Genomic DNA, 27,167 nt, shown 5'->3' with positions numbered 1-27,167 from the left:
CAGTGTGGAAGGAAGGGCAGGAAGCAGTGTTACTTTGCTTCCGGTCGAGGCCGGAAGTTGTGCTAGGCCGCTCCGGATCCCTCTGAGCCCGGCGTGATGAAGGCCATCATCCAACGTGTCACTCGAGCCAGTGTGTCAGGTGCGCGGGGGCCGTTTATGTTCCGATTCCGTTTTCTATCAGCTGCCCAGCGCCAGCGTGGTCGCGTTTGCCCCTCGACGCGGTGGTTTAGAGCTCTGGGATGCCGGCGGGGCTTCTCGTGGCCGAGCATCTTCATCCCACCCTCTTGACCGCTTCCCGCCGCGGGCTCCTTCAAAACCCACCCACCGCCTGGTTGCTATTAAAGGGTCTTATGTTCCGTTAAGCCCTGATTTGGCTTGAAATGCATCCTCACGTTGGACACTGCAGCGAATCCCAGTTCTTTGTGGCATGTCCATATGGATCATGTATTTGTCCACATCCTTCCCTTATCTTTGAAGCAACTTTTAAGCCTGAAACAAAAAAAGGAAGTGTGAATAGAAGCCCTAAATTGTTGATTCGTTATCCTGTTACCACAATACGCAAGGTGCTCTATAGAGAATGGTAATTTGTGAGGATCAGCAGTGTCACATGTGTTTTATACAGCATGTACAAAATTTATACACTGATATATATCAATGTGTAATTTTTATATATATATATATATATATATATATATATATATATGTATGTATGTATGTATGTATGTATGTATGTATGTATATTTGACAACATTCATATCTTTATTTAGGAAGAAGTAATATCCTGGTTTGATTGTGTAGAATGTTCAAAGTATTCTACATTATTTAATCATTTTATTGTAATAGAGTTTTAAAACCATAATGTCTGTAACTTGTATGTTTATTATTTATAATGATAATATTTTATCATTGTAGAGTAAATCCTCACAAATTAACATAAGATAAAAATATATAAATCAAAATAGTTAGGGGAACATAACAGAAACAGAGAAAGTACACTCCAGATTCTAATAATGAAAAAGAGAGAAATGTTTGATAGAATAAAAACAGAAAATAGGAATTACTTATATGCCATAAGTATTATTATTAGATTTAATGCGAGTTCAAATTTGGAAAACATTTGAACAGAGACTAGCTTAGAATTCACCTATCCCCTTTAACTTGTGGAAATATCCGATTGATTAAAATAGGAAGTTAACCATATGCTTTGGCATCCTTTGTCAGAATTAGGTGGAATTTGATGCAGTAACAGTAAAATTTCAGAAAAATATTGTTTCTTGGGTAGATTGTTAAAGATTGTCCTTTCTATTTTTATTTTTAAAATATTAGTTGCCGCTGACTATGCAGAATTGAAATGCAGAAGTGACCCTTCCTGCACCTTGCCAGAGGGGTTCCTTTCCGGGGGAGCTAAATTACTTCAGCAGGCAACTCTTTCAGCCTCTGTACCCAAGAGTTGAAATCCAAGCAGATAGCAGAGAGGCAGTACGATAAGGAGCATAGGGTTCCTCAGGCAGATTGGGAAGCCCCAGGAAGTCTGGCATAGGCTATATGCAAGCATCTCTTTGCTTGGGCTTAAAATCCTGCTTGGATTTCAGCAGGGAGGGTTTTCAGCTCCAGAGTGGAACCTCCCAAGATCTATCCTCCCCCCCCCCCCCCCCCCCGCCGGCATCCCATACTCTTTACCTGAGACTCTGATTATTTAATCACCTGAGAGATCAGTTTAACAACTGTAGTTGAGAGTGCCAGAATTGTGGTAATTGAGTGAAGCAGTCACGTGATGTATCGCTTAACTGCTTTGCTCTGCAGTCAAGATTTCCTTCTCAATTGTGGTCGTAAGTCAAGGACTACCTATCAAGTCTCCTTTGAATGGACTGGTTATATCAGCAAAGTTTTAAAGAAGAGTTTTTTATTTTTTATAATTTATTAAATTTATATTTAATACTATAAAGAATAGCCTTATTGGTGAGAGTGACAGCATATAAATTTAAAAATAAATTAAATAAATAGAATTATATGTTGTCCATCCACCTATAAGGCAACCCTGGGCCAGCGGTGCTATTCAGCAGGTTCTGACAGGTTCTGGAGAACCGGTAGTGGAAATTTTGAGTAGTTTGGAGAACTGGCAAATACCACCTCTGGCTGCAATATCCTTTCCCCAGGAGTGGGGAGGGAATGGGGATTTTGCAGTATCCTTCCCCTGCCACACCCACCAAGCCACCCCATGCCCACCAAACCACGGCCACAGAACCAGTAGTAAAAAAAATTGAATTCCACCTCTGTCCTGGGCAGCTTACAGACAGTAAAAATATCTTTTTATTTACAAACAAAATATACAAACAAAATTTGAAGTGCTATATATAAAACTAGAACCAAAGATGTCACAGGGATAAGATATTTTGTTTTTGATATCTTTCTGGAAGGCAAAAAGAGTGGAAGCAATTCTCACGTCTGGTGTTCCACAGGGTGGGGCCACAGTGGAAAAGGCTCTTCCCCTTGACCACACCAGTCAGAATTCTTTAGCAGAGAAAAGGTCTGCAGCTGGCCCCTTGTACAAGGGTTAGTGGGGTGAGCTACATAGCATTCAAAAGAGAAAATCAACAAGCCAAAAAGAGCCTTTTCCAGCTTAACACCCATTAATTTTGGCTGATAATTTCAAAACCAGAAGAATGAAAGTTTCCTAAATAAACTTACGGTAAATTTTGAGATTTTATTTATTTATTTATTTTATTGGTTCTATTTATATGCCGCCCTTCTCTGGAGACTCAGGGCGGCTTACAATGCAATAGCCTTCATACTTTTGTATATACCTGCTTATTTCGCCCCCCCCCCCCCAAGCGGTGTTCTTTTTTATACGAAGTCAGCTTATTGCCTCCACAATCCGGGTCCTCATTTTACCTACCTCGAAAGGATGGAAGGCTGAGTCAACCTTGAGCCTGGTGAGATTTGAACTTGCAGTAATTGCAGGCAGAGGCTCTTTTTTTTTCTTTGGAATTTGTTGACCTATTTTGGTTCAAAGGGAGCAAATAAAATAATGGGAGGAAAAATTAATAAAAAGTTACTAAATAGCAAATGTAAGATTCCATTTTACAGAAGTTGCCCGCCCCCACCCGGCTTTCACCATTATTCCCAGCTAAAATAGAGGGGAAGATTGGTTAAAATCTGGCAATATTGAATGTTATCAAAACAGTGTGGGTTTCTCATAATTCCTAAACTCAGTGCTGTAGTGTTAAAGGATGGATATTTGAAAATACCTTATGAACAACAACTCTGCCACTGCAACAGTAATAGAGCTGAGAAAGTAGAACACTTTTTCTGTATGAATTCTATAAATTGTATAAACAATTATATCCTGCTTCCATTATGCCTATCAAAAGGCAGGGGACAGGAGATTAATTCTTCTTTTTAAAAATCTTTTAATAAACTAGTTTCTGTTCTCACATCAAGACTGGTTAAATTTGGCGTTGTTTACAATTCTGTAACAAAACATCTGGATTTATTTAAATTCGCTGTATTTCCTAAGCATATGAAATATTTTAGTATGTGTAGTCAGGTTTAGAAGTGTATATGTGTAAAATTCCTATTGAAGAGGTTCACTGGTAAAATAGAATTTTGTCTGAAAGAAGATTCCTTTTAGGTTATTAAAATATTGATATCATCCTATGATATATAAATTGGTTGTATGAACATTTATTAAATATTTTGTATTCAGAGATATATTCTGTTTTTGCCTTCTATTTCCAATTGTGTTACTATGTTATATTTTATAATATAATGACTATGTTGTAATTACTGATTGAAGGATTATAAAAGCAACAAACCCACTACATATTAACCTTCAGCTAAGGATGTCACATCCCAAAGGCATGCTTATGTTTCTTGATTTTCTTTGGAAGTGGATCTATGCATATTATGTTTTGCAACAAATTGTTTTAAAAAATGTATCTCCACTGGGAATAGAATTGACACTTAATAAGAATACCACTCTATAGAATAAATTGCTTTCCGAATTTAGGAATAAGAAACTGTTACATGTGTGTGTGTGTGTATTTATAGGGATATGACATAAAATAAATTCTATACATTTAACTTCTTTAAAATATCCCTTATAGTTGGTGGGGAACAAATAAGTTCCATTGGACATGGCATTTGTGTGCTGCTTGGTATCTCTGTAGAAGACACGCAGAAAGAGGTTGAGCACATGTAAGTAGTAAGAATTTAACTTTTCTTCCACCTTGCAATTTACATATGTTTTACTTAAATGATATTTCCTAAATTTTTGCATCAGTTGTTATGTATAGAATCTACATCTATTGTAAATCTCTTTATATTATCTTTGCTCCCCATTTTATTTATGTATGTATTTATTTATTGGTTTGATTTATATGCCGCCCTTTCTCTGGAGACTCAGGGCGGCTTACAATGAGTTAAGCAATAGCCTTCATACTTTTGTATATACCTGCTTAGTAAGGCTTTCGGACCCCCCTAAGTGGTGTTCTTTTTTATACAAAGTCAGCTTATTGTCCCCACAATCCGGGTCCTCTTTGGAATATAATGTAGAATATATAGTATATGTAGAATATTGAATAGCTTAATTTCAGAAAGATTCCATAAAGGCCTTTGACTTTTCATATAGGGTTCGAAAGATATTAAATCTTCGTGTGTTTGAAGATGAAAGTGGGAAACACTGGTCTAAAAGTGTAATGGATAAGCAGTATGAAGTGCTATGTGTTAGCCAGTTTACTCTTCAATGTATCCTGAAAGGAAATAAACCAGATTATCATATGGCAATGCCTTCTGACCAAGCAGAATCTTTCTACAACAGTTTCTTAGAGCACCTTCGCAAAGCATACAAGCCAGAATTAATTAAAGGTAAGGCAAAATTTACTGATGAATTGAAATATTTCTCAGGCAATAGTTAGGTTCCTACAGAAATTGCTACACTTACATTGTAATTTATTACACTAAATTACAATTCTTCTTTTAATAAACTGATGTGTTTGGTTTTGGGTATGTGGGAATGAAAATGAGTGCAGATATAAGAAAAAGTCTATGTCACAAGAGAAAAAGAGAGAATGAAGAAATACATGGATTTCTGAAATGGCATATTCCCCCATTTAAAAGCTAGGGTGAAGAGTATGTTTGCCCCCTTAGGTGCCTGGGAGACTTCTGATCTAAGATCTCACAAAAAGACCATTCTTGATTTCTTTCAGTTGTATTTTTGTGTTTTCTCAGCCTAATTTCTCTCTTCTGCTTTGATTCAAGAGTGAATCAATTCCTTTTACTTAAAAAAGGTGTGAGAGAAAACCCATTGCCTCTGGGTATATATTTCTTTGAGGCATTTCTTCTTTTCACCATTTTTTTTCAAATTCTCCCTCCCCTGTTCACCATGAGTTTGTTTTAAATCAGGAGTAAGTAACCTGAGTCCAAAGGCATTCCATGGCCACTAGAACACCACTGGTGGAATTTTCATTGGTGCCTTTTTTCTATCTGTAGGCAAAAGAGGTTGGAATGGATGCAGCAGTGGCATCCATTTCTACATTTAGCTCCCTAGTTCTCAAAATTCATAAAAAAGAGCAATGTTTTTATTCCTGCCACTCAGTGATGTTACTGTATCCTCAGATATGCCCTGCAATTTCCCAGTACCTGCTTTAGGGCCAGTCAGAACCATGCAATAGTTCGGATCATTTTACATTTGGTTTGATATAATTACATCTTTTAAAAAATGATTTTTCTGGGCTAGAACATGGCACTTGGCTGTATATTTAGTCCCCAGTAAAAAAAAAAAAAAAAGGTAAAATCTAGATAATCTAGATTGATGTGATGGTAGGAGAGATATATACAAACTTATCATTTTGAAATTTTTTTTACAGTTTGAATCTCATAGATTCAAGAAGTTATAGATTTCAAAAAAAAGTATTAAAAAGTCAAGATTGAATGCTGTTCATTATGTTTTGGTTTGAATTAATGGTAGAGTATGGTGATTTTAACAAAAGGAGAATTAAATATTGTTTATGGACAAGTACCCTTTCTCTTTTTGCCATCCAACTTTAATTTTTCAGATGGCAAATTTGGCGAATACATGCAGGTACATATTCAGAATGATGGACCTGTGACCATTGAACTGGAGTCTCCTACAGCCCCTGTTGACTCTAAACAAGTATGTTGTAGTAGTGCTTTTCTTTACCTACCTATTTTGAGATAGTCCATATGTTGATGTTAAAAGCCTTAACTGTGTTCTGCGGGCCTCATTTTTATATTCTGACCTGAGAATAACTAATCCTCTTCTGGACAGTAATTATTTTAAAAAGAAGTGAGGTTTCTCTTTGAGAGTATTAAAAACGTGTTATGAAAGTATCACTGCAACAACAACCATGGAAGAATGATAAACTAGGGCTGTGATACTTTTGGATCATTGTTGGTGTTGCCTCTTTTTCAGCTGAGGTTTTATATGTTGCCAAAGCATTGTTACAAAATCTTGAGTTTATTTTATTATGTTTATGACTTAAGTTACTTAGAGGGTTTGATAGTTTTATATATTGGTCAATAATCTTGATGCACTTTACTGACACTGGATTGTAAGAGGGGATAACTAGAAAAATGGATGCTAACAAAAGTCTGTTTGAATAGAAAAGAGGAAGTCATTCCTGTTTAAACTAATGGGAAATGTTAGATCTGATATGTAATGGATCCAGTAGATTTGTGATATGTGTGCCTTATTACACTGTATTATAGACTATATCGTATTCTATGTTCTGTGAATAGTTATTTCCATTAGGAATTTACTGTTTGCTTCTGTGCTTTCTTTCAAGTCTTCTGCTGATCTGGCCCTGATTTGTCTTATTAATGGCTCTTTCTGCTCAAAAAGTTAACAGAGCAACATTTTCAAAGAATTGCACTGCCATTGCATGTATTAATTTTAGATACCACAGAGTCATGTAATAATATAGTATTAATTGAGACATATCATTTCTAAGAGTAGGTGGTTAGTAGTGGTTCACTGACATCCACTTGTGCTATATTAGAGTTGTGCTGATACTAGAGTTTTTATCATTTGTGCTGATACTAGAGTTTTTATCTCTGCATATTAATATGTAACGAATATTGGCAAATAAAAACCTGATCAAAGTATTAAAAATAGATAATCAAAAATACCACTTTAATTATACTATAAACTACATTGGTTATTCTGCATGAACTAGCTGCTGCAAAAATACTTTTAATTAGATGTGAATACATTGCCCCTGATTGCTATGCTTTCCCCTAATATGAAGTGGTGTCAGCACTTATACATCTGAAGTTCTAACCAAATAATCTGTACAATATTTTCATCTTGGGTTGGATTTCAAACTGCTGTAGTCTATTGAATCCATTGAAACCCATATTTGATATAGCTGAGTTATAAATAAGCAAATACTGAAAATTTATATTTATCCTGTTATAGGTCCCTAATCTACACTTTCTAGGAGCAGCTTATTCCCATGAAGAAACCTACCAAAATGCTTGCTATTGTTACTTAATCAATTTATTTCTAAATAAAAGCATTGAAAGAAAATAATAGCCTCAAATTGTTTGCTCCTTCTCAAGCTTCTTTCTTAAATAGAAGCCTTCAAAGAAAATAATAATAAATCATCCTCTAGTCCCGTGATGGCGAACCTATGGCATACGTGCCACAGGTGGCACGCGTAGGCCTCTCTGCCGGAACAGGAAGTGCCTCACAGGAGCAGATAGAGGTAAATCCTAGAAAGACGCAGGAAATGCATCACTGAACAATGGAGATGAATGCTAGAGAGGAATAAGGCTGCATACAAGGCAGACACAACACCTGTAACAGCGTAGGCATGCGGGGGGGAGCGTGGGGAGGCAGCGTGCCTCCCCACCCCCCATTTTTGGTCCCAGGAGGCTTCAGGAAGGCCTGCTAGACCCAAAACGGGGTGTGGTGGGGGTTGTGTGCGCATGTGCAGGGGGCGGGGGTCACTCACGGGGGTGTCACGCACGCATTGTATTATGGGTGTGGGCATGTGCATGCGCACTGTTGTGCGGGCACGCAAGGACAAAAAGGTTAGCCATCACTGCTCTAGTCTTTTGGCTAGGGTTTGGTACCTAGGATCTGTAAAGAGTTGGAGAAATAATATCAGTGATATGTGAGGAGCTGTAATACTTCAAGAAAATTACTACACTTACTAGAAAGATTCTCTTTTAATGCTATTACTAGAAAGAAAGAAATTCATTTTAATATTTAATGCCTATTCTGCAGTGTAACTATTGTGTAAATCCCATATGTTTGTATTGCCTGTTGGAAACCAGGCTGTGCTATTAGTTTGACATTTTGAGATATCTGTGACAAAGTAGAATTACCAAGGAGTCTGTTCTGGAAATGTTTTTGATATATATGTAAATAAGTTCTAATAACAGTCTTGTAATGATGAGTATACATTGCCAGTGTTCTATTTAAAGATTTTCATTACTGATTACAGAATGAACTTAATTATAGGAAATCATTAAGTGAGGATCTGTCACTTGCATATTTTTTGACATGGTAGGAGTTCTGAGTAATATTAGCTTCCTGTAAGTTTATTTGAACTTTTTCCTGGAGTGTTTTAAATATGTGGAACTTAAATTGATTCAATTTAAAGTTTAGTTAGTCTGGTCAACTCTTTTTCCCATATTATTACTGTTGCTGCTATCAAACATATATTTGGTGATTTACATATCATCTCCTTTTTAAAAAAAATTGGTGGCAAATCTTTACTTATTTACTTATGGTATTTAGAGATAACTTCCTATCCTAAACTGTTACTACGCTATAAAACAGTGAGACAGATAGATCAATGAGTGGCAGACTTATACTGTATGCCAATTCTTCTGTATATTTTGTCTGCTCACACCATTTCAAGGTCTAATAAACATCACCCACCAAATCAAGGTACATATATTTGTTCACTATCAATGACATATGAGATCTGTTTCAATTCCCCACAATATTCTATGCTGAACAAAATAGCCAATGTTTGTGCAACAGGATCAATGGACTCAATTGTCATAAAAATGGCAATTCCTAAACATTCTTGGAAAACATACTAATTTCATGGGACATTCTTTCTTTGACCACAAAGTGGCGATATGTGAGAAAAATCCCTGAAACAACAAAGGTGAAATTTGTTAGAAGAATTTCAATAGCCTTTCTCATGGCATTACTTCTTATGAAACAAGGTATGTTAACTATTCACTACATAAATGTCTGCATCATGTCTAACTGCTGTTTTATGCAGTTCTACCCTGCACTTTCTCTTTATGATTTCCTCCTCCCTCACTTTCTCCCATCAAATTGCATTTTTCTCAGGACAATAAGCTCATTGATTTATTGGTGCATTTATTGCAATAGACTGACACAGCTACTCCCTTAGAAGTAAGAATGTTTTTTTTTAATTTATGGATATTTTCTCCAGCTTCCAAAATATTTATAGTTCTCTGCCTTCAGCCTTTTTCATAAACATTCTGCCATATTCCCCCCACTCCTATAAATTTGTGCATATGAGATGTTCTTCTCTGAGGTCTATATCCCCGTATATCTGATGAAGAGGATTGGAGTCATTTGCAAAAACTTCCTGTTCTTTACTGTTTGTCTTGTTTTGCTGCAAAAGGTTAACATAGTTTTTTGAAAACTAAGATATTGTCTGTGCTGTTGCACTACTTCCATTTACATTCATTCACAAATCTGCTTTTCCATCTTTTCTTTGCAACAGTTAGCAAAACTTGAGAAACAACAACAGAGGAAAGAGAAAACCAGAATGAAGGTCCCTTCTGAATCAAGTAGAGAACGAAATCTTCCTAAAAGTAAAAATGATCCAAGTGCAAGCAGTGGGGCTGAAGGAGATGTTTCTTCTGAAAGAGAACCCTAACTTCTCAAAGCACCTTCAGGTATGAACTTTCTGCCTCTGCTCTTTTGAAAAGATCCATTTCCTGCCATTTTAAGTCTTGTATAAATTATTTATTATTTTCTTTTCAATCCTATAAATAAGTCCTTTTTCAATATTTAAAGCTGCTTCCACTTCATTTCATATAGACCAGTTTTATTTTCTTTGTATAGTTTCCTCTCTCCCTTTCCATTTTTAGTGATTTTTTCACTTCCCCCACCTCTGCCTGGGGCAGTTATACCTTTTCTGATAAATAATTAGAAATTTCCTTTATTCCCAGAACATTCTGGACTATGGCCATAGCTATTTATATATTCCAACTTCTTAATCACTGAGAGACATTTAAGGAACAAAATGTTTTAAAATATCTTTTCAGGCTATGTTTCTCCACTTGATTGTAAACTTTTAATGACATTTTTTTGTGATTTGACATTCACCAATTTTTCATGCAATATATTAATTAAAATCTGCCAAATAGGGCCTAGGTCCATATCTAAAAGATTAAAGGAGTTTTATTTCTCCTATGTTAGCATAGGGAAAAATAATAATGGAATGCATAATAGAATGTAATTTACCTGGAAAGGGAGGGAGGGAGAAAAAGTATGTTATTTTTAATTGAATGTATGCATAATTAGTGAAGCCATGTATCTTGAAATTTTATTGTAATCTGAAGAGCAATTATATGTTCTAGGATGGGGTCGAATATAGTGTATCATAAAAATGAGGAAGGAAGTAGGTCTAGTCAAAGGTGATATATCAGTTAGTTGAGGAAGTCATAAAACGAGATTACACTTAACACTGGAAAAAGTGGGCATTAGTTTCTCCCCTTCTTTCTTGAAGTTGTACATGGCTCAACTTGAGAAAGAAAATAATAGAAATCACAATTTTGAAGTAGAAATTTTCTATCTTGAAATAATATTCCTTCTTTAATAACTGCTATGTACTGCTCAGTTGTTTAGAATCCTGTAAACAAACAAAATAAAAACAAGAAAAACAAACAAGTAAACAAAAAAGTAAAATCTGCTATAATTAAAACATTTCTTTATCATTTGTGGAATATTTATTTATTTACAGTATATTTGACTTAGTATACTGCAGACATTAAGGTGAAAGTTCCAGGCAGCTTTGAATAAAAAACAGTTTAAAAGGATTAAAAGCAATGAAAGCAAGTAAAATGATTAAAATAAATAACTAGAAGCCCGTATATACATTTAATTTTTTTTGTATGTGATAAAAATGTTAACTTCTGCTGGGAACTCCTTTCAGAGTTTGGGCCACAATACAGAAGACTTGATCCTGGGTTGCCCTTAGATGAGATCATTGTAACTGTAGGGGAACCTCTTTGAATGATATCAATAAGCAGAAGATGCTTTCTGTTAGTGATTTATATTTTGCCCAGAAGTGAAGTAGCAGCCAGTGCAGTGGTTTAAATACAGGTGTGGGATTTTCTCTTTGGCTTTCTTCTTGAGCCCAATCTGTTTGCCAAATTTTGTGCCAGCTGAAATTTCCAGCCTTGATGCAAATGTTAGCGTTAGGATTAAAAAACTAATAACACATAAAACACTCTTAAGACATTATAGCTTGGAGTTTACTATTGAAATAATAGTTTAAAGTTACTTTTCCCCAGAAAGCAACAATAGGCATCAGCCAAAGCTGATAAAAAGATGTTTGTGGCTGTTGGTCCAATCTGGAAAACCAGAAAAAAGATTTCAGGTCAGAAGCACCCTGAAGCTATATATTGCTCCTGGAGAATAACTTCATTCAGAATAGATTTGTTTCACAGGAAGGTTAAAAAAATATCTTGCAGTTTGAGCACTTTGTTTTTTGCTTTTTTGTTATTAAAACTAAAAGATCTGGACAAGTATTAATTAAGAGACTACAATGGAGGGTACTTACTCCCGGTAAAAATAATTGGTTTAGGACATTAATACTTTAAAGAGACTGCTTCTTCCATTCATTGACAGATAAGAAAAAGGAAAAAAGCACAAATGATGTCCTGAAAAATCTTCATTTCTCTCCACTATCATGTTTTAGTGGTTAGAATGTAGTACTGCAGGCTAACTTACTGCTCACCCCAGGAGTTCGATTCTGACCAGCTCAGACTGAGCCTTCCATCTTTCCGAGGTCAGTAAAATGAGGACCCAGATTGTTGGGGGCAATATGCTGACTCTGTAAACCGCTTAGAGAGGGCTGTAAAGTACTGTGAAGTGGTATATACTGGTAAGTCTAAGTGCTTTTGCTATTATATGCACATTCTTCAGATACTGGGGAAAATCCTTTCCCCTTCAAAAAGTTCAGAATGAGTTTTTTGAGAGCGCTAGAGAGAAAGAGACGGAGAGGGACAGAGAGATAGAGAGAACTCAAAATTGGGTGAACTTCCCATTTGCTACCACAATTTGAACTTAGTTGTGGCTAGTATCCATGCTATGTTGTTGCAGCAAAAGTCCAGAACTTGCATTTATCAGATTGCTTTTAAATCCTTACTCTTAAAGGGGTTGGATGATTGAAAGTGTGCTGGATCTTATAAAAGGGAAAAGAATAAATGTTTGTGAATGACAATTGATAATATTACTGTAGGTGGTCACTTTTATTACTTTGTCATACTAAACAATTGTTTTGCTGTAGGTCCTTTATATTTCCTTGTGTGCTGAGACAAATAGCAACTTGATTTAGATGAATGCTGATGTTTGCATAAAACATGGCACATAGCCCAAGGCAGTGATTAAAAGAGACAGGCTATAATTTGGAAAAAGTGTTGTCTCAGCTCTCTTTGCAATATGTGAATAACGGTGATGCTGTTTTACTATAGAGGAGTGAAAGTTTTATTGGGGATACATCGTTCATACAGTGATTCAAAATAGAACCTCAACCAACTCTGGGCATTTTTGCCTTGAGCATGGCTTCCCTTTTAGCTTTTAGTTAAACATGAACCATTGTTTTCCAAGATGTCCAACTTGATACGTTGTGATTATTACCTGCCCTCAAACCAGAATTAACTTTCTGATTCAAGGGCAAGTGTCATCCACAATTTTCCTATTCAGACCTCACAGCACATTATGATATAACATTGAAGGGATTTGTGCCTATGGTGCCATGGTGCATAAAATTGCTATAGCTATAACATATCTGAAATATTTTGAACACACAAAATATTGTACAACTGCTAATCTACTCGTTTTATTTCCCAAGAAGAGCAAGTCAGTGCTTTAAAGGCTGATTGATGTGATTAAAAAAAACAGTCTAGCATCACCAGATCAATACAGGTGACACTGCTTGCCTGGCAAAGCTGTCATCTAATTGTGTCACTGGATTGCTGGAACAATTTATTTTAACCTTGCGAAGGAATTAATTAACAAATGTGTGGGCTGAGTAATTATTTGTCCGCATGATGGAGCAATTTGACAACCACTTCATGGTGAATTTTCTGTAAGTCTTGAGACTATTTTTGGTGTGTCCAGGGTAAGTCTACTTTCTCAAAATGACTCACTGAACATTTTGCTCAATTTTCCTCATTGAGTTCAGTGACCGTTTCATGAAATTCTGAAAGAAAATCATTCAATCAAACAGCTTCCTATGTTTTCATTTTGAAAATTGTGCTTTCTCACTTCCCAACATGAAGACATTTAAAGCAAACATCCTGGGCAGTGGTAACATGATGTCTCTTCATTTTAAATCATTCAGTAAGAGACTAAGCTTGAAACAAATGAAGGGAAAGGAGAAATAATGTTCAAATTCAGTGACATAGTAAAGAAAAAAGGATGCTGGACATGTTGAAGGAAAACTATTCAAATATCAGAATATAGACTCCTCTGATAGCAGAGGATTGACTAAGAATCATCAAAACTGTATCACCTCTAGTGACTACATAGATAGACCTCCATAATGATTGGTTCCCAGTCTGGTCTTCATATCTTTCAATAGTGTACCCATGACACTATAATCAAACTTGGTGCTGATCATTTTTTTCTTCTTCTGTTTCCTTCCACCTTTCTGCATTATAAACTTCTCAAGAGAGTTGGGTCTTCACATGATGTGTCCAAAATACAAAAATTTGAGCCTCATAATTTGGATGTTGACTAAGAACTCTGGACTAATTTGTTTCCTTGGCTACCTATCGTATTCTCAAGACTCTTTTCCAAAGCATCAGTACTTTTTCTATCATTCTTCTTGATCCAAATTTTGCTTCTATTGAGTGCCAAGGGAAATCCATTATATGCACATTCACATGCATAATTCTTAAAGAACAGTTAATAAAATTCAATTAAAATTTATTACAGCCCTAAGGCCAGATACGAATAAAATATGGAATAAAAGAAGTAGTACATTCTTATATGTATATGTGCATAAAGGAAAAACAGTAACTATAATGGAGTCTAAAAATAATTAAAAACATACCGTGTTTCCCCAAAAATAAGACCCTGTTTTATATTTTTTTGAACCCTGAAATAAGCGCTTGGCCTTATTGCCATGTGCTCAAAAGCCTGATTGGGCTTATTATCAGGGTTAGGATGTCTTATTTTGGGGGAAACAGGGTAGTTACTGAAATAAATCCAAATAAAATTGAATTATAAAAAGTTCCAATCTTAAGTAGTGGTATAGAATATTGTACAAATGATAACACAGAACTGAGCGACTTGAGAGGTTGTTTTCAAGTCCTAGTCTGAGTAGTACCATTCAATAGAAATTACATTCCCTACCTGGAAATTTCTTCCAGCCAGGAATGGATATATAAGGGTCTGTCTAGAGTCCTTCTATAAAGAACAGTATAATAGTATATGACCTAGAGTTTGTATTCAACCATCACCACATGGATATAACTGAAGATTCATAGGAGTACCCCTAAAACATCCAAAAAGAACTGCTGAGGGCATAATATCCAAACTAGCTAAAGTGAAGGCCTTGCAAAATTTAAAATTTGAAATAGGCAGTTCTAGCATTATCAAAGCCTAACATGCACAGACTTTCAGTAGAAAAGTCCAGCAACTGAATTTTGTGTAGGGCTCTTTGTTAATAAAATGTATTTATAAGTAACAACAAAAATTAAATTGTTGATAAATATAAAAACACTTTAAATAAATTTTATATTTATTGTTACAATCGTATTTAAGGCAGGTATGGGGAATTTTATTTTTCTAAAGACTGCACTATTTTACTTTATTCTGCTCCCAAGATATGAGGGAGTGTGGTTGAAGATATAGAGGATAGGAATAAATGTTTGGTTTTTTACTTGAGTTCTTTTATGTGTAGTAAGCCTTTGCAAATTCATTTCATTTTTTTCCTCTGAAAAATGTATACAAATCATATGACTGAAAATCAATTGTTTATTAATATTAGTGTCCAAATGACATTTTGTAAGGGCAGCAAGAATTGGTGGAGAGTTTCTGCGATATGGTGTTCTGGTAGCCATTACCAGGCATAATATCATAAAACTAATGGAAGGTGGAATATAAAGCTTCTGGGTATTAGCATAGGTATCTGCAGTCTCCTTAGTTCCTCAATTGCTTGTTCTTTCTGGAATTGCCAGTATTACAACTCTACCATTTCCCCCACATCATGAGGTCAAGATGGATGCCTATTTGGTAGGCTCATTTTGTTGAGATCTTTGAGGATATTGTGGATGGTGTGTGGAGGTGTTCAGTGGTTCTGGCTGGTTTGGTAGCAGCCAGTAATGTTGGAACCAGTTAACTAGAGGTAGCTGAGTGGGTGAAGTGGGTAGCGGGCTGTCATATTTCAGAGGCTGACTAGTCAGCAGGCAGCAGGCAGCAAAGTTCAGTGGTGCTGTGGATCAACTGCCTTTGCTTTAGCTGACAAGCAGTGAGAAATGGACTCTGGGGGACTTGGCTCCTGTCTTCCTTGGGTCTGCCATCATAGAGACCATAAAACAGACTAAGCTGACAGAGGTTGAAGAAGTGTTGGTGGCTGTAGGATCCTGATAGTTGGAGTCTCCAGTGTAGTGGAGGGCTCAGATGTACAGGTGGTTTGTGGCAGACAGGGCAGGAATAAGGTTGCAAACCTGTGGGGAAGCTCTGTTGCGTCTTGCAATTACTGTTTAAGGGACCACATGACAAAGCAGCAATTTTGCCTGTCTGGGAAGATTTGGGGCTGAAGTTGCTGGTGCCTGGATTTAAGACATTATATAGATCAGGAGTTTTATATAGTTTGATAGTTGATGTGCAGGCTAGGTGTATTGGGGTCCTTTTGTTCCCCTCATATGAGAGAAGGGTGGGCTGGGAGGCAGCCACTTTGGGGGTGGGGTTACTTCACTGCCTGGGTGAGGGGTGGTTGGACTGGGTGGGTAAGAGAAAATGTTTTGGGTTCAAGAATTTGGAAGGAAGGTTTGGATGGGGGCCCTGCTCAGGTGGAGGCTCTGAGTATGTACAGAAGTGCCAGAACACGCAGAGAGCCTGTCTGTCTATATTGTTAAGATTGGATATGGATAGTTCTTAGGGATTTGAGGGGAGAGGGGAGCCGGTTAGAGAGGAGAGATTGCAGGAAGGGCATTGTAGAGGTGATGGGCATGGGAAGGTAAAGGGCAGGCCACTTTCGGGGAAGGCAGCCCTAGTGTTTAATACTAGCATCACATTCTGGCCCGTGCTCAGCCCCAGGACTGGGTTTCAGAACCTTGGCTCTGGTCTCCAGTTGCTGCTGCTTAATCCTGTTTGACTTGCAGTACAGTTCATATCATTCATGGTCTGATTATGGATGAATGAGCTGACCTAGCTTGTATCATTAAGTCCTGGTCGGGCACTAAAGTGGGGGTCCTCTTTGCAAAGGACTGGGTATGGTGTTATTCAAGTGCCTGGGGATGCAACTATAAGAGTTTGAATGGGAATAAACCAATTTCAGCTCAATCCTTGTAAGATGGACTTGAGTTTTTGACTCCCCAGCATTTTGCCTTGTCCCAGGCCAAGCACACTCAAGCACATGGGGAGGTAGTTGCAAGCTTTGCTAAATCATTTGGCGAGACAAAATATGAGTTTAGTAGAGTAACAAATTCCCCAAAGTTTAGGAAACTCCCAATTCAAAACAGAAGGCGTGAAGAGTGCTTAGGTAAATTCCAATAGTCAAAAGGTTTGTCAGCTGTCAGTTTCAGAATCAAGATTGTGAGGTTCACAGATCAGGAGTCAAGAAACATGGAGTAAGAGTGTATGGTTGTTGTCAACAGAGAGAATTGATCTCTAGAAACAGATCAGGTGTTGCTCATTTGGAAGGAGGAGGTTCCTTTCTTGCAAGCAGCTCTGTAGAGGGCCTTTGCTCTCCACACTTCTTTGAATGAGGAGTCTTTGTGTGTGTGTGTGGGGAGGGGAAGCTTTTTCATCCTTGGAGAGCAGTGGCAGCTGTGCCTGCTGGTTACCTCATCTGCCTATTTATACAGTAGTCTGTTTGATAACTCTGGAGTTGGCTGTTCATTGTCAGTCAGTTTGTCCAGTAGCAATGGAGCTGGCTCCTCCTCCAGTCTCCTCTGAATCTGAGCTTATCATGATAGTCTGCTGACTTGTAATCTTTGTCTTTGGATGGGGTTGCACTCCCCCAGACTGAGTTGGTACACAATTTGAGAGTCCTCCTAGACTCAGAGCTCCTGCTTGATGAACAGGTGGCAGCCATAGCTCAGGGGATGGGATTGGGTGGGAGGCTTTGCAGAGATGCATCTTTGTTACCAGTTGCACCCTTTCCTGAACTAGGAGGCCTTGCTCACATCATTCTTGCCTTAATCCCTTCCTAGGTTATTGTAATGCACTAATGTCCTTGAAGACATTGTCCTTGGAGACTGTCCTTGAAGATACTCAGAAGCTACAATTAGTTCCAGAATACAGTGTTGCACATAGTATTCAATGCTCAAATGTTTACCCATGTTATACCTTTATTGAGCAAGCTGCACTGGCTCCTAGTTTCCTTCCAAATGCAATTTAAGGTACTACTTATCACCTGTAAAGACTTACACAGCACATGATCTGGATATTTATAGGACTGCCTTTCCATAAAAATATCTGCTCCTCCCTTTAGATCGCATAGGATAGGCATGCTTCAGATTCCTTCTGTGAAATCCTGCCACCTAGTGGGACACGAAAGTGCCTTTTTATGGCTGCTCCTACTTAGTGAAACACCTCCCCTTCCCCCCAGCAATTCAGCAGGCCTCCTACCCCTTTAAGTCCTTTTCAGAAGGCCAATAAGTCCTGGCTTTTTATTGAGAAGTGGGATAAGATTGAATAAATAGAAAATATGGAATGAGGGGAGTTTGCTATGGGCCATCCCAAGGAAATAATTAAGGCACAGAGTTTTTGTTTACCATTTTATGATTGTTTTATAATTATTGATTATATAGTTATGAGCCTAAGATGGGCAGACATATAAATCTTAAAGAAACTGCTTTTTTAAAATAAAGGCCTCCTTCAGTGCCTGGAAATCCGAGCTGCTGTCTGGTTGTTGAGCCTTGCAAAAAGCAGCATCCTTCAGGAAATCAGCCCCTTCCTGCAAGTCCAGTGATTGTTGTGCCCTCTCATGACAGAAGTGAAAACATTTGATATTTTAGCTTCTATTCTGAGCAATCTACACAATCGCTGAACTTCATAAAATCTGGATGTTTCAAAAATTAGCAGTAGCAGTAACAGTGATATGTCAAAAGCAGGCAGGTAAATGGGGAATATGGCTTTTCTATCCTAAGTAATTAATAACGACAAAGGAGAAAACTTACTTTTGTATGTGTGAACATATGTGCACATGTGCATATATGAAGTTTAAACATGATTGATATGTATGCATGTTCCATCATCCAACATTCTCTGAACCAAAAATGTTCCCCTTTCCTTTAGAAAGTAATTAGGCAGAGAAAGATCTGAAGATTGAATGATGATCCTTGGAACAGAATTATTGAACCCAGAGTTTAAGATTGATACAAGCGGGTTTATCTACTGATTATGTAGATAAAGATGGGGTTAGTGTTCTTGACAATAATATAGGAGCCTCAGTGGCGCAGTGGTTAGAGTGCAGTACTGCAGGCTACTTCTGCTGACTGCCAGCTGCCAGCAATTTGGCAGTTCAAATCCCACCAGGCTCAAGGTTGACTCAGCTTTCCATCCTTCTGAGGTGGGTAAAATGAGGACCCAAATTGTTGGGGGCAATATGCTGACTCTATAAAAATGCTTAGAGAGGGCTGTAAAGCACTGTGAAGTGGTATATAAGTCTAAGTGCTTAGTGCTTGCTTTTTATGCCTAAATAAGCTGATACAGAAACTTGTATACTTATGATGAGAGAAACTGATCTTTAGCCAGCTACTAATTTTTTGTTCTGGGAACTAACAGCAATCCTAGTTTTGGTAACTATGTATAGGCAGAAGTTGTGTTGACCACAACCATATTAGAAAGGGACGTTCGTTACTTCTCTGGATATTTCCTCTTTCAATTTTGAGTACATTATACACATAAGGATAGTAGAAGCAGTGAGAAAAGGACTTGGATAGATGGATGGACTTGTATGAAACTTTGTATGAAAGTAATTAGTGAATTTAACAATACTTAGGAGTCTCCAGTTTGTAAATAACGTGACCCTGCAGACTAATTTTACCATAAATAGTGTATTCTTGCACTTGTAGAAACAGCTACATCTTCATTCAGGGTGCAATTAAGTGGATGGTGTCAGTTCTTTATTGAATATATTGATCCAACATTCTTCATTGGTAAAAAATATTTGGACTTTTTAATTTGATAACTAATGCTATTCCTTTAGATTAGAGGCAATGACTTTATTCAGATGTTTCCTCTACCTGGTGATCAGTCCTGCATATTGTCTTGGAGCTAATTTGGTTTATTCCTCTTTTCAGAACAGCTTCTACTCAGTGATATGTGATGATTCTCTTGTGTGAACTACTCACTTCAAGCCATGCTACAACATTTCAATTAAGGATGATAGTTTTGACTCAGCATTTCAAAGTGAGAAATTTCTTGTGCTTCAGCACAACTTAGTTTTTGATTTACTTTTGTGTTTCAGGATCATAAAGGTATTGCATGGCCCACATTCATTTAAGCTTGAGTTCACAGGCTTGATGCTCTGCTCTAGAATTTGCTGATACGATCCATAATCCATTGTGAGGGATTAATTTCACCCTGAGATACAAATATTCTTCTTTATTGGAATCCATTGTTCCCTCAATGATTGTGCAACCAGGTCCTGAGGGTGCAATGTTTCTCATTCTGCAAACTGTAAAAATCCACATTAATGTCAAAGTTTAATTTTTGCCAAAACAATTCCAGTAGCCTAATGGCTAGACAGATAGTCTTGGCAAGCTTGAGAGAAAGAGGAGTATCCTTTTTGGGGAACAGTTGTTTTCCTCCTATGTACACTACTCTTGTTCAGTGTTTTCCTTACAGTAGATTGATGAATGCGAGAGTAGCCTGCAGAGGAGTACTATATATCTTTCTCCTGGAGTGATTTTTGTTGAACAGCCACTCTACCAAAGTAAGAATGAAGTTGCATTTTGGCCATCTGTGGACTGTCTGTTTTATCTGAGTTGACTGAAGCCAAAGTTTTGGCAATGGTTTTGTGTCCATTTTAAGTATCAATAACCATTTTTCTGAAGTCTGAAGAGAGTTCTTCTGATTCACTTCCATTGACTTGTATTGTGAAGAACAGGCGACAACTTATGCATGTGTGTTTTTGTTTTTATGGGGAAGGCTCTCTCTCAAACTCAGAGTAGAACTTATTGACTGGAATGTCTGACTCAAATTATCCCTTAAGAAAGCTAATTTATTCCTAAGGCTTTGCACACTTTTCCAACAAAGGTAGTCAGTAAATGTTGATTGCATTCAATATAGATGTAATGCAGTACACTGTTTTCATGTGTTGCTTTTTAACAAGTAACTCGTATATTTTCATAGGACTTAGATGAAGGTCTACAGGTAGTCCTTGAGTTACAAATGTAATGGAGTCTGCCCATTCCATTTGTAACTCAAGGATCCATAGGAGTGAATCTGGTACCTTGAACGAGATCATTTCTTCCTTTTGCCCACACATTTGCTAATCCAATGTGCGGTTCTTTAAGTGCACATGAGGTATCTCAGGGTGGGGAAGACCATGGAGGGGCCTAGTGATGGAACAGGCCCCCAAGATCTCCCCAAACCACTAAGATACCTCATGCTTCCCCCTCCCTGCTGTGCTGGACTCACTTACCTTGCAAAGATCTGTCTCTTCTCTGCCACAGAGACTTGAGGAGAAGCTTCATCTGCTGCGGTTTCTTTGCCTTTGAGGGAGAGGAGAGTTGATGGAAGCTCCTGGGTGCAAAAAATGTTTGTGGTGCCTATCTCCTGCTCCTCCCCCCCTCCTCCCCTAACTCCTTTCTGCCACCACCAGAACACTTTTCACCTAGAGGGAGAACTGACGGAGGCTGGAAGCTTTGTCTGCTTGCAAATGGGGCGTTTGGAAACAGGGTGACTCGACATCTACTTGTTCTTTCATATTGGACAAACTTTTGTTTTGGTAGTAACAAATATTGAAGCTGTCAGCCACAGAAGTTGTCTTTACCTCAAACTAACATTAGTCTTCTCCAAGTAATTTGCTCTCATGGCCATAAGCAGATGAAATGCTTCAAGTTCCTTTCCTCTTGATTCTTACTTCTGCCTTCCTATTATAATCCTTTTCATCACCTTGTTTTCAAACTAATGTATCTGGATTCAACTCACGAATTCTATTAAATTTAGATTTTATCTACAATATCAATAAACTGTTAAAATATTGTTTAACATAGCATTTTCTAGCCATATGCTAGTTAGGGTCCCTTAATTCTCAGTTGGTAATACTTTTCTGCTGATTGGGTATTGTGGGAGTTTAAAATGCTACATTGACAACAAGTTGAATAGGATTCAACAGGGTGAGACAGTTAATAATAGGTTTAATATAGTTCTGGGCTGCACTGAAGAAACATCATATCAAAGACACACAAAGTCACTATTCCTCTCTACTTGGCATTAGTGAGACCACACCTGAAATACTGTGTATGATTTAGAGCTCCTCATTTTCAGTTGAATGTTGACAGGCTTGAGAAGGTTCAGAGGATAGCAACAAAGATGGTACAAGGAGCTGAGGACGTGCCCTATTCAGAATTGTAAAGAACTTGGGATATTCAGGAAGCCATTTATAGGTACATATAGAAACTACAGGGAAGAGGGCATGAACTATTTTTCCATTGCCATATAAAGTAGGACTAGAAATAATGAGTATAAGTTGCAACTACCTAGATTTAATTTCAACATAAGGGGGAAAAAATCTGAGAGTAAGTTCTGTACAAAATGGAATAGTCTATCTATAAAGATTGTGTAGGCTTCATCTCTGGAGATTTTAAAGATTTTATTTATTTTTTTTATTGCAAAAGTTTTACAGTTACATTTTCACCCCACTTTTCCCCCCCAACCCACCCCTCACTCCCCACCCTAACCCCCCCAAACCCCCCCTAACCCTCCCCCTCTGACTTCCACAGAATATAATCCCATCAAAATCCCCTTTTTTTATAAAAACTTGAACCCCTCAAGCCCCCTTATAATTTTTTCTCTCTTCACAATTCATACATTTCTATTTTTATATAACTTTCAGTGAAAAACAATTTGATACTTGGTATCAAATGGTATCAAACTGTTTAAAGAAGATTTTAGATAGTGCTTTCTTTTTCTTACGGTTTTCCATACATTTCAGGTTAGAGTAAATAACCTCATGGACCATTCCAGCTCTACAATTCTATGATCTCGGACAAGAAGGCACGTGGTTCGAAACGTAGTCTTAGTGTAGGAATCTTAAAAAGATTAGTCTTAACAACAGTATTACTAGAATCTTAGGAAGATTAATACACATGTAATTTTAGGAAGATAAGACTTCCTGCTAATTTTTGCCAAACTTATTGCTTTGCTTTTTCAAATCCATGCTGAATATTCTTGATTTTCTTTTAGTGCCATTATTCCTATACCCTGGATAATTTTTACAATTCAAATCATTTACTGATTGTAAAATTCAGTGGCTGCTATTCAGGCATCAAGGTTGAGTTGTTGAGATTTGACTGGAACCGTTGCGGCGAGACAGTCAGGAATTAGCAGGCTCCGATGAGCTCCGGAAAAACCCGGACTGATGAACCGTCACCAAGGGGTCTTCGGACCAGAACCGTCCTGTACGGACGGGGATGAAGGAGAGGCACCTCGGAAGACCAAGAGGAACAGGCAAGTTCCTCAAAGGTCAGAGGAAGCTCTCTACCACTTGGCGGCGGGGGGAGGCAGCCATTGCGGCTGTCACGAAGCTGGAGCAACCGGACTAAGTATTGACAGGAGGAATAAATGGAACGGAATTTTTTGAAGCCAGGTGAGTGACAGCCAACTTATAATAAGGGGAAAAAAATCTTTAAACCTGAAGACCCCCAGCGAAAGAACGGCATGGGAGGAAGAAAAGAAGATGTTGAAGCGTAATTTTAAAGGGACAAAAACCCGAATAGAAAATTTGTCTTTTGAACAAAACTACCTGGAAAATAATTTGGAAAATTTAAAAATGAAAGAAATTACCCCAAGATGGATTAAAGGATTGGAAAGAAATAAATAGATCCTTTTTCTCTTCTCTCTTTCACGAATTTTAAGAAAAACAAAAGAGAATGGACAATAAGCCCTGTAATAGAAGAACTGTATAAACAAAAGAAAAAAAGGAAAAAAAAAGTGAAAAGAGCTGTTTAAATTTGGACTGGACTATAAAACTGATTTGGTATTTTTAAAGCTAAAAAGAAAAAGAGAAACTAGTTAAGACTGTCAACTTAGATTGAAACAAAATGGATATTTGTTAGGTAACTGCAGAGACGCCTTCAGGAGCAAAAAAGAATACTGTATCTTGGTTTGTGTTTTGGAAAATTGTGAACTTTATAGATAACAGCCCTGATAACTTTTAGGGAGGATTCCTTTGTCTGCAAGCGGCTTGACTTTGGGAGGGGAGTGGGGAGGAATACAACTGAACTTTTAAAATTGGAATAATACTAACTTAAAAAGAATAAAATGGCACTGGAAATTAGAGAAATGATCAAATCGATGTACTTGTCATGGAAAATGGAAATAAGAGAAATAACTACAATGATGCATGGGGGATTAAAACCTGAGGACATAAAAAGTGAGATAAAGCATATGCAAGCTGACAAGGAAACAGAGACGGAGAAGCAAGACACAGAGGCTGAAAATAAAGAAGATAAAGAAAATGTGATTAAATATGAAAAAGTAATTGAATATGTGGATAGTAATAATAAAAAAGTTTTTAGAGATTACATTGGGATTAACAATGAAAGAAATAGAGAGGCTAGAAAGAGACAAATACGGAAAGAAGGGTGGAACAGAAAGAATATAAAGAACTTAAATGATTACACTGGGATTTACAGTGAAAAGATAAAAAAGAGAGAAAAAGGGTGGATAATAATAGGAAATATAGGGCAGAATAGAAGAATCCAGGACTTTGAAATACAGAATGATAATATTGGGCTAAACAGCGGACTAAACAGTGGTGAAATAAAAAAAAGAGAAAAGAGAGAGGGAACAATGGGAAATACAGGGCAAAATGGGAGAGATCAGGATTTTAAAGCACAGGAAAAGGGAAAGAAAAAGATAAAAATAAAAATGAAAAGGGAGAAAAGGAGAAAGAAATGAAAGAGAAATATGAGGTATACATCTAGAATTGAAAGATGAATTGTAGTAAGAAATAATAGTAAATCATATGATGGTGAAAATGAACTGAACAATAATTGGAATATTATTTATATTTTTGAAATCTAGATAATAATGAGTTTTTTTCTTTTTTTTAGAAATTTGAATAAGTCTAAATTGTAATAATTGAAATAATTTTAATGGTTTATAGTGGTGTGTGTAGAAATGATTAAGTGAGGATTTGGAACAATACATGGGGGAAGCTATATGAGTAAAGGATAACAGTTAGAATATTTTAAAATTTAACCAAGGAAATTGTAATAAATGAAATATTTTTAATTGTATATCGTGATGAAAGTAGAAATGATGAAGATGTGGTTTGGAGGAACATGGGGAAAATTACTTGATGTATGAAAATGGAACTAATTGGAATAGCCACGTTTATATCCTTTTTTCTTTTTTTCTTTTTTGAATTTATAAATGGAAAAGATATTTATATAATTAATTGATTTATACTAAAATGTTGGACTATATTACCTAAGAAAATGTATGCTATAAAATAAGTGGGTTCACTATTTGTATAAGAACTGAACAATTGTAACACCACAAAATTAATTATTCTGATGATGGATATAAAAATAGATGACAATGAAAAGGTGTTTAATATAGAATAGAAGGGAAAAATGGAATTTGGTTAAAATTAGAGATGAAAATGAAGGGTAATATTGTAAAAACAGAGATGAAAATAAATACTATGGCAAAAAGGAGGTACAGAAATTATAATCTTAGTTGTAAGGACTAAAAATTGTTTAAATTTGTTAACTGGCCAAAGATTGTTCAGCAAAAATACATTGTATGTTTGTGTGTGTGTATGTGTAAAAAATAAAGAAAAACTTTTTACAAAAAAAAAAGGTTGAGTTCTTGGGCTAGAATATACTTTGAAAAATGAAGTCTCCATGTTGAAAGGATCCACAATTTCATGCTATTAAGCATAAGAAAACTATACAATTTTTTCTTTATCTCTTTCACCACTAAAATTGGCAGTAGCATCATCCATCTAACTTAGATACTGTATACCCATATTATAGCATCATATTTGGCAATTACAACTCTGAGTAAATGGGAGTGTAGCCACAGATATTTCCTGGGCAGCATTAACTACACAAATCCAGTGAATTACTTGCATGTTGTTCAGGACACTATTTAAGAAATATATTTGTAGCTATTGAGTGGAAGGATTTTCCAGAAAAACTGCCTCAGCTTTTTATACTGAGAAATGCCAGGCAAATTGCTCACAGTACAGTATAGTATACAGTATAGGGAGATTATTTTGAAAGTTTGAACAGATATTTAAAATGCTACTTGAAATCATTTGGTCTCCCTTTTTTATGATTAAACTGAGAGTTAAAGCCAGTGGCAATTAAACATGTATCTGGAGAATGGAAAGGGGTTTTTTTTTCTGTATGACATTATGATTTATTTTCTTTCTTCCCTTTCTTTTTAACAGGAAAGCTCAAAAACACTACTGGTGACCTTCTGTGCTCATTAGCTGAGGATGCTAAATTTCCAGATGAAAAATTATTTGATGCAGAAGGAGAATTTGACAGAAGTAAGGATCTCCATCATGCTGTATTACAAACAACCAAAGGAATTTTATCAATGTCCACCGTTAATAGGTTTTAAAGCAAGTTTCTATTTGGGTCATTCCTTATTTGCAGTATTTTCATTGCAGAAATTATATAACTATCCCTTCCATATAGTTAGGTTTATATAACTGTGAAATGCCCACATTATTTTAACAATGCATATGGTTCTTGGCATAAATGCTCTCATCATGACAACAGTTCCTCCCCCCTCTGCTCTTCCAGTGGGCATCATCAATCTATCAACAGCTAGAGAGAATGGCTGGAGGAGCAGAATAGAAATGCCTCCTGCATTTTGGAAGCTCAGTACAACTGCAGGTGTTCTTCATCTTCTACGCCCCTACCCCAAACAATCTCAATCCTCAAAGGAATCCCCAGGCTGTTTTGTATTTTCCAAGCTGATGAAGAGACAGAGGATAGTCCATCATTTGTATTTTGAGCTGCTTAGAATGTCTCTTAAAGTTCAACTCAATACTTGAAATTAAACATCCCTCCCTCAGTAAAGGATGGGTTAAATCCTGATAGAATCCTTTTTCAGCTGAAATGTGTGGATGTCTTTCATACTGTAAACATTGCTAGTGTAGTGGGACAACTCTATCAGAGTTGTTTTTTTAGAAATCAGTCCTGTGTGTGGATATCTACAGAGCTCTTTTTGACATTTTTCTGTGCTTCCTTTCCATACTGCCAGACAATATGAGGAGGCCCATACTGTGTGGGAGAGAGTCTCCTGCATCTTCTACTTTCCAGACCCTGAAGTGAGGGATAGTCACAGCAATAGCTCCTTCTCTGTGCACAAGACTGTTTATGCTTTCTTGGCTGTACCTGAAGAAGCTGTGCTGCATTAGCCCTCATCTCATCAGTGGTAACATGGAGACTTCCATTACTGATGAGGAAAGTTTGTAGCAGCATAAATACACTGCTCAAAAAAATAAAGGGAACACAAGCAGAAGACATCCGAGATCTGAATGAAT

General features: G+C 36.9%; 1 protein-coding gene across 2 annotated transcripts; it reads left to right on the top strand.

Annotated features, from left to right (window-relative positions):
- Positions 1 to 30: 30 nt before the first annotated feature.
- Positions 31 to 27,167, top strand: DTD1 (D-aminoacyl-tRNA deacylase 1). Of its 2 annotated transcripts, XR_011600152.1 has the most exons (7): positions 31 to 139; positions 4,107 to 4,197; positions 4,631 to 4,866; positions 6,057 to 6,154; positions 9,741 to 9,915; positions 19,729 to 19,837; positions 26,061 to 27,167. XR_011600152.1 is itself a non-coding variant. In XM_070939139.1 (6 exons), the coding sequence occupies exons 1-5, from the start codon at positions 97 to 99 to the stop codon at positions 9,894 to 9,896; spliced, it is 624 nt and encodes a 207-aa protein (XP_070795240.1). In that variant the 5' UTR covers positions 31 to 96; the 3' UTR covers positions 9,897 to 9,915; positions 26,061 to 27,167. The 2 variants fall into 2 exon arrangements, 1 of the variants encoding a protein (XP_070795240.1); XM_070939139.1 differs by lacking the exon at positions 19,729 to 19,837.

This window comes from Pituophis catenifer, unplaced genomic scaffold (genome assembly GCF_029215685.1).
Source record: "Pituophis catenifer annectens isolate HBS135680 unplaced genomic scaffold, rPitCat1.0.hap2 SCAF_3, whole genome shotgun sequence".
NCBI classification, from domain to species: domain Eukaryota; kingdom Metazoa; phylum Chordata; class Lepidosauria; order Squamata; family Colubridae; genus Pituophis; species Pituophis catenifer.
The sequence above is the reverse complement of the archived record's forward strand: the minus strand, read 5'-3'. Positions and strand labels throughout refer to the sequence as shown.

Bases quoted from the DNA above. Each gene is read 5' to 3' on its own strand.
- DTD1 (XM_070939139.1), top strand. From the start codon at position 97: ATGAAGGCCATCATCCAACGTGTCACTCGAGCCAGTGTGTCAG. The intron at 4,198-4,630 runs GTAAGTAGTAAG...CTTTTCATATAG, and splicing joins CAGAAAGAGGTTGAGCACAT to GGTTCGAAAGATATTAAATC. The intron at 4,867-6,056 runs GTAAGGCAAAAT...TTAATTTTTCAG, and splicing joins CAAGCCAGAATTAATTAAAG to ATGGCAAATTTGGCGAATAC.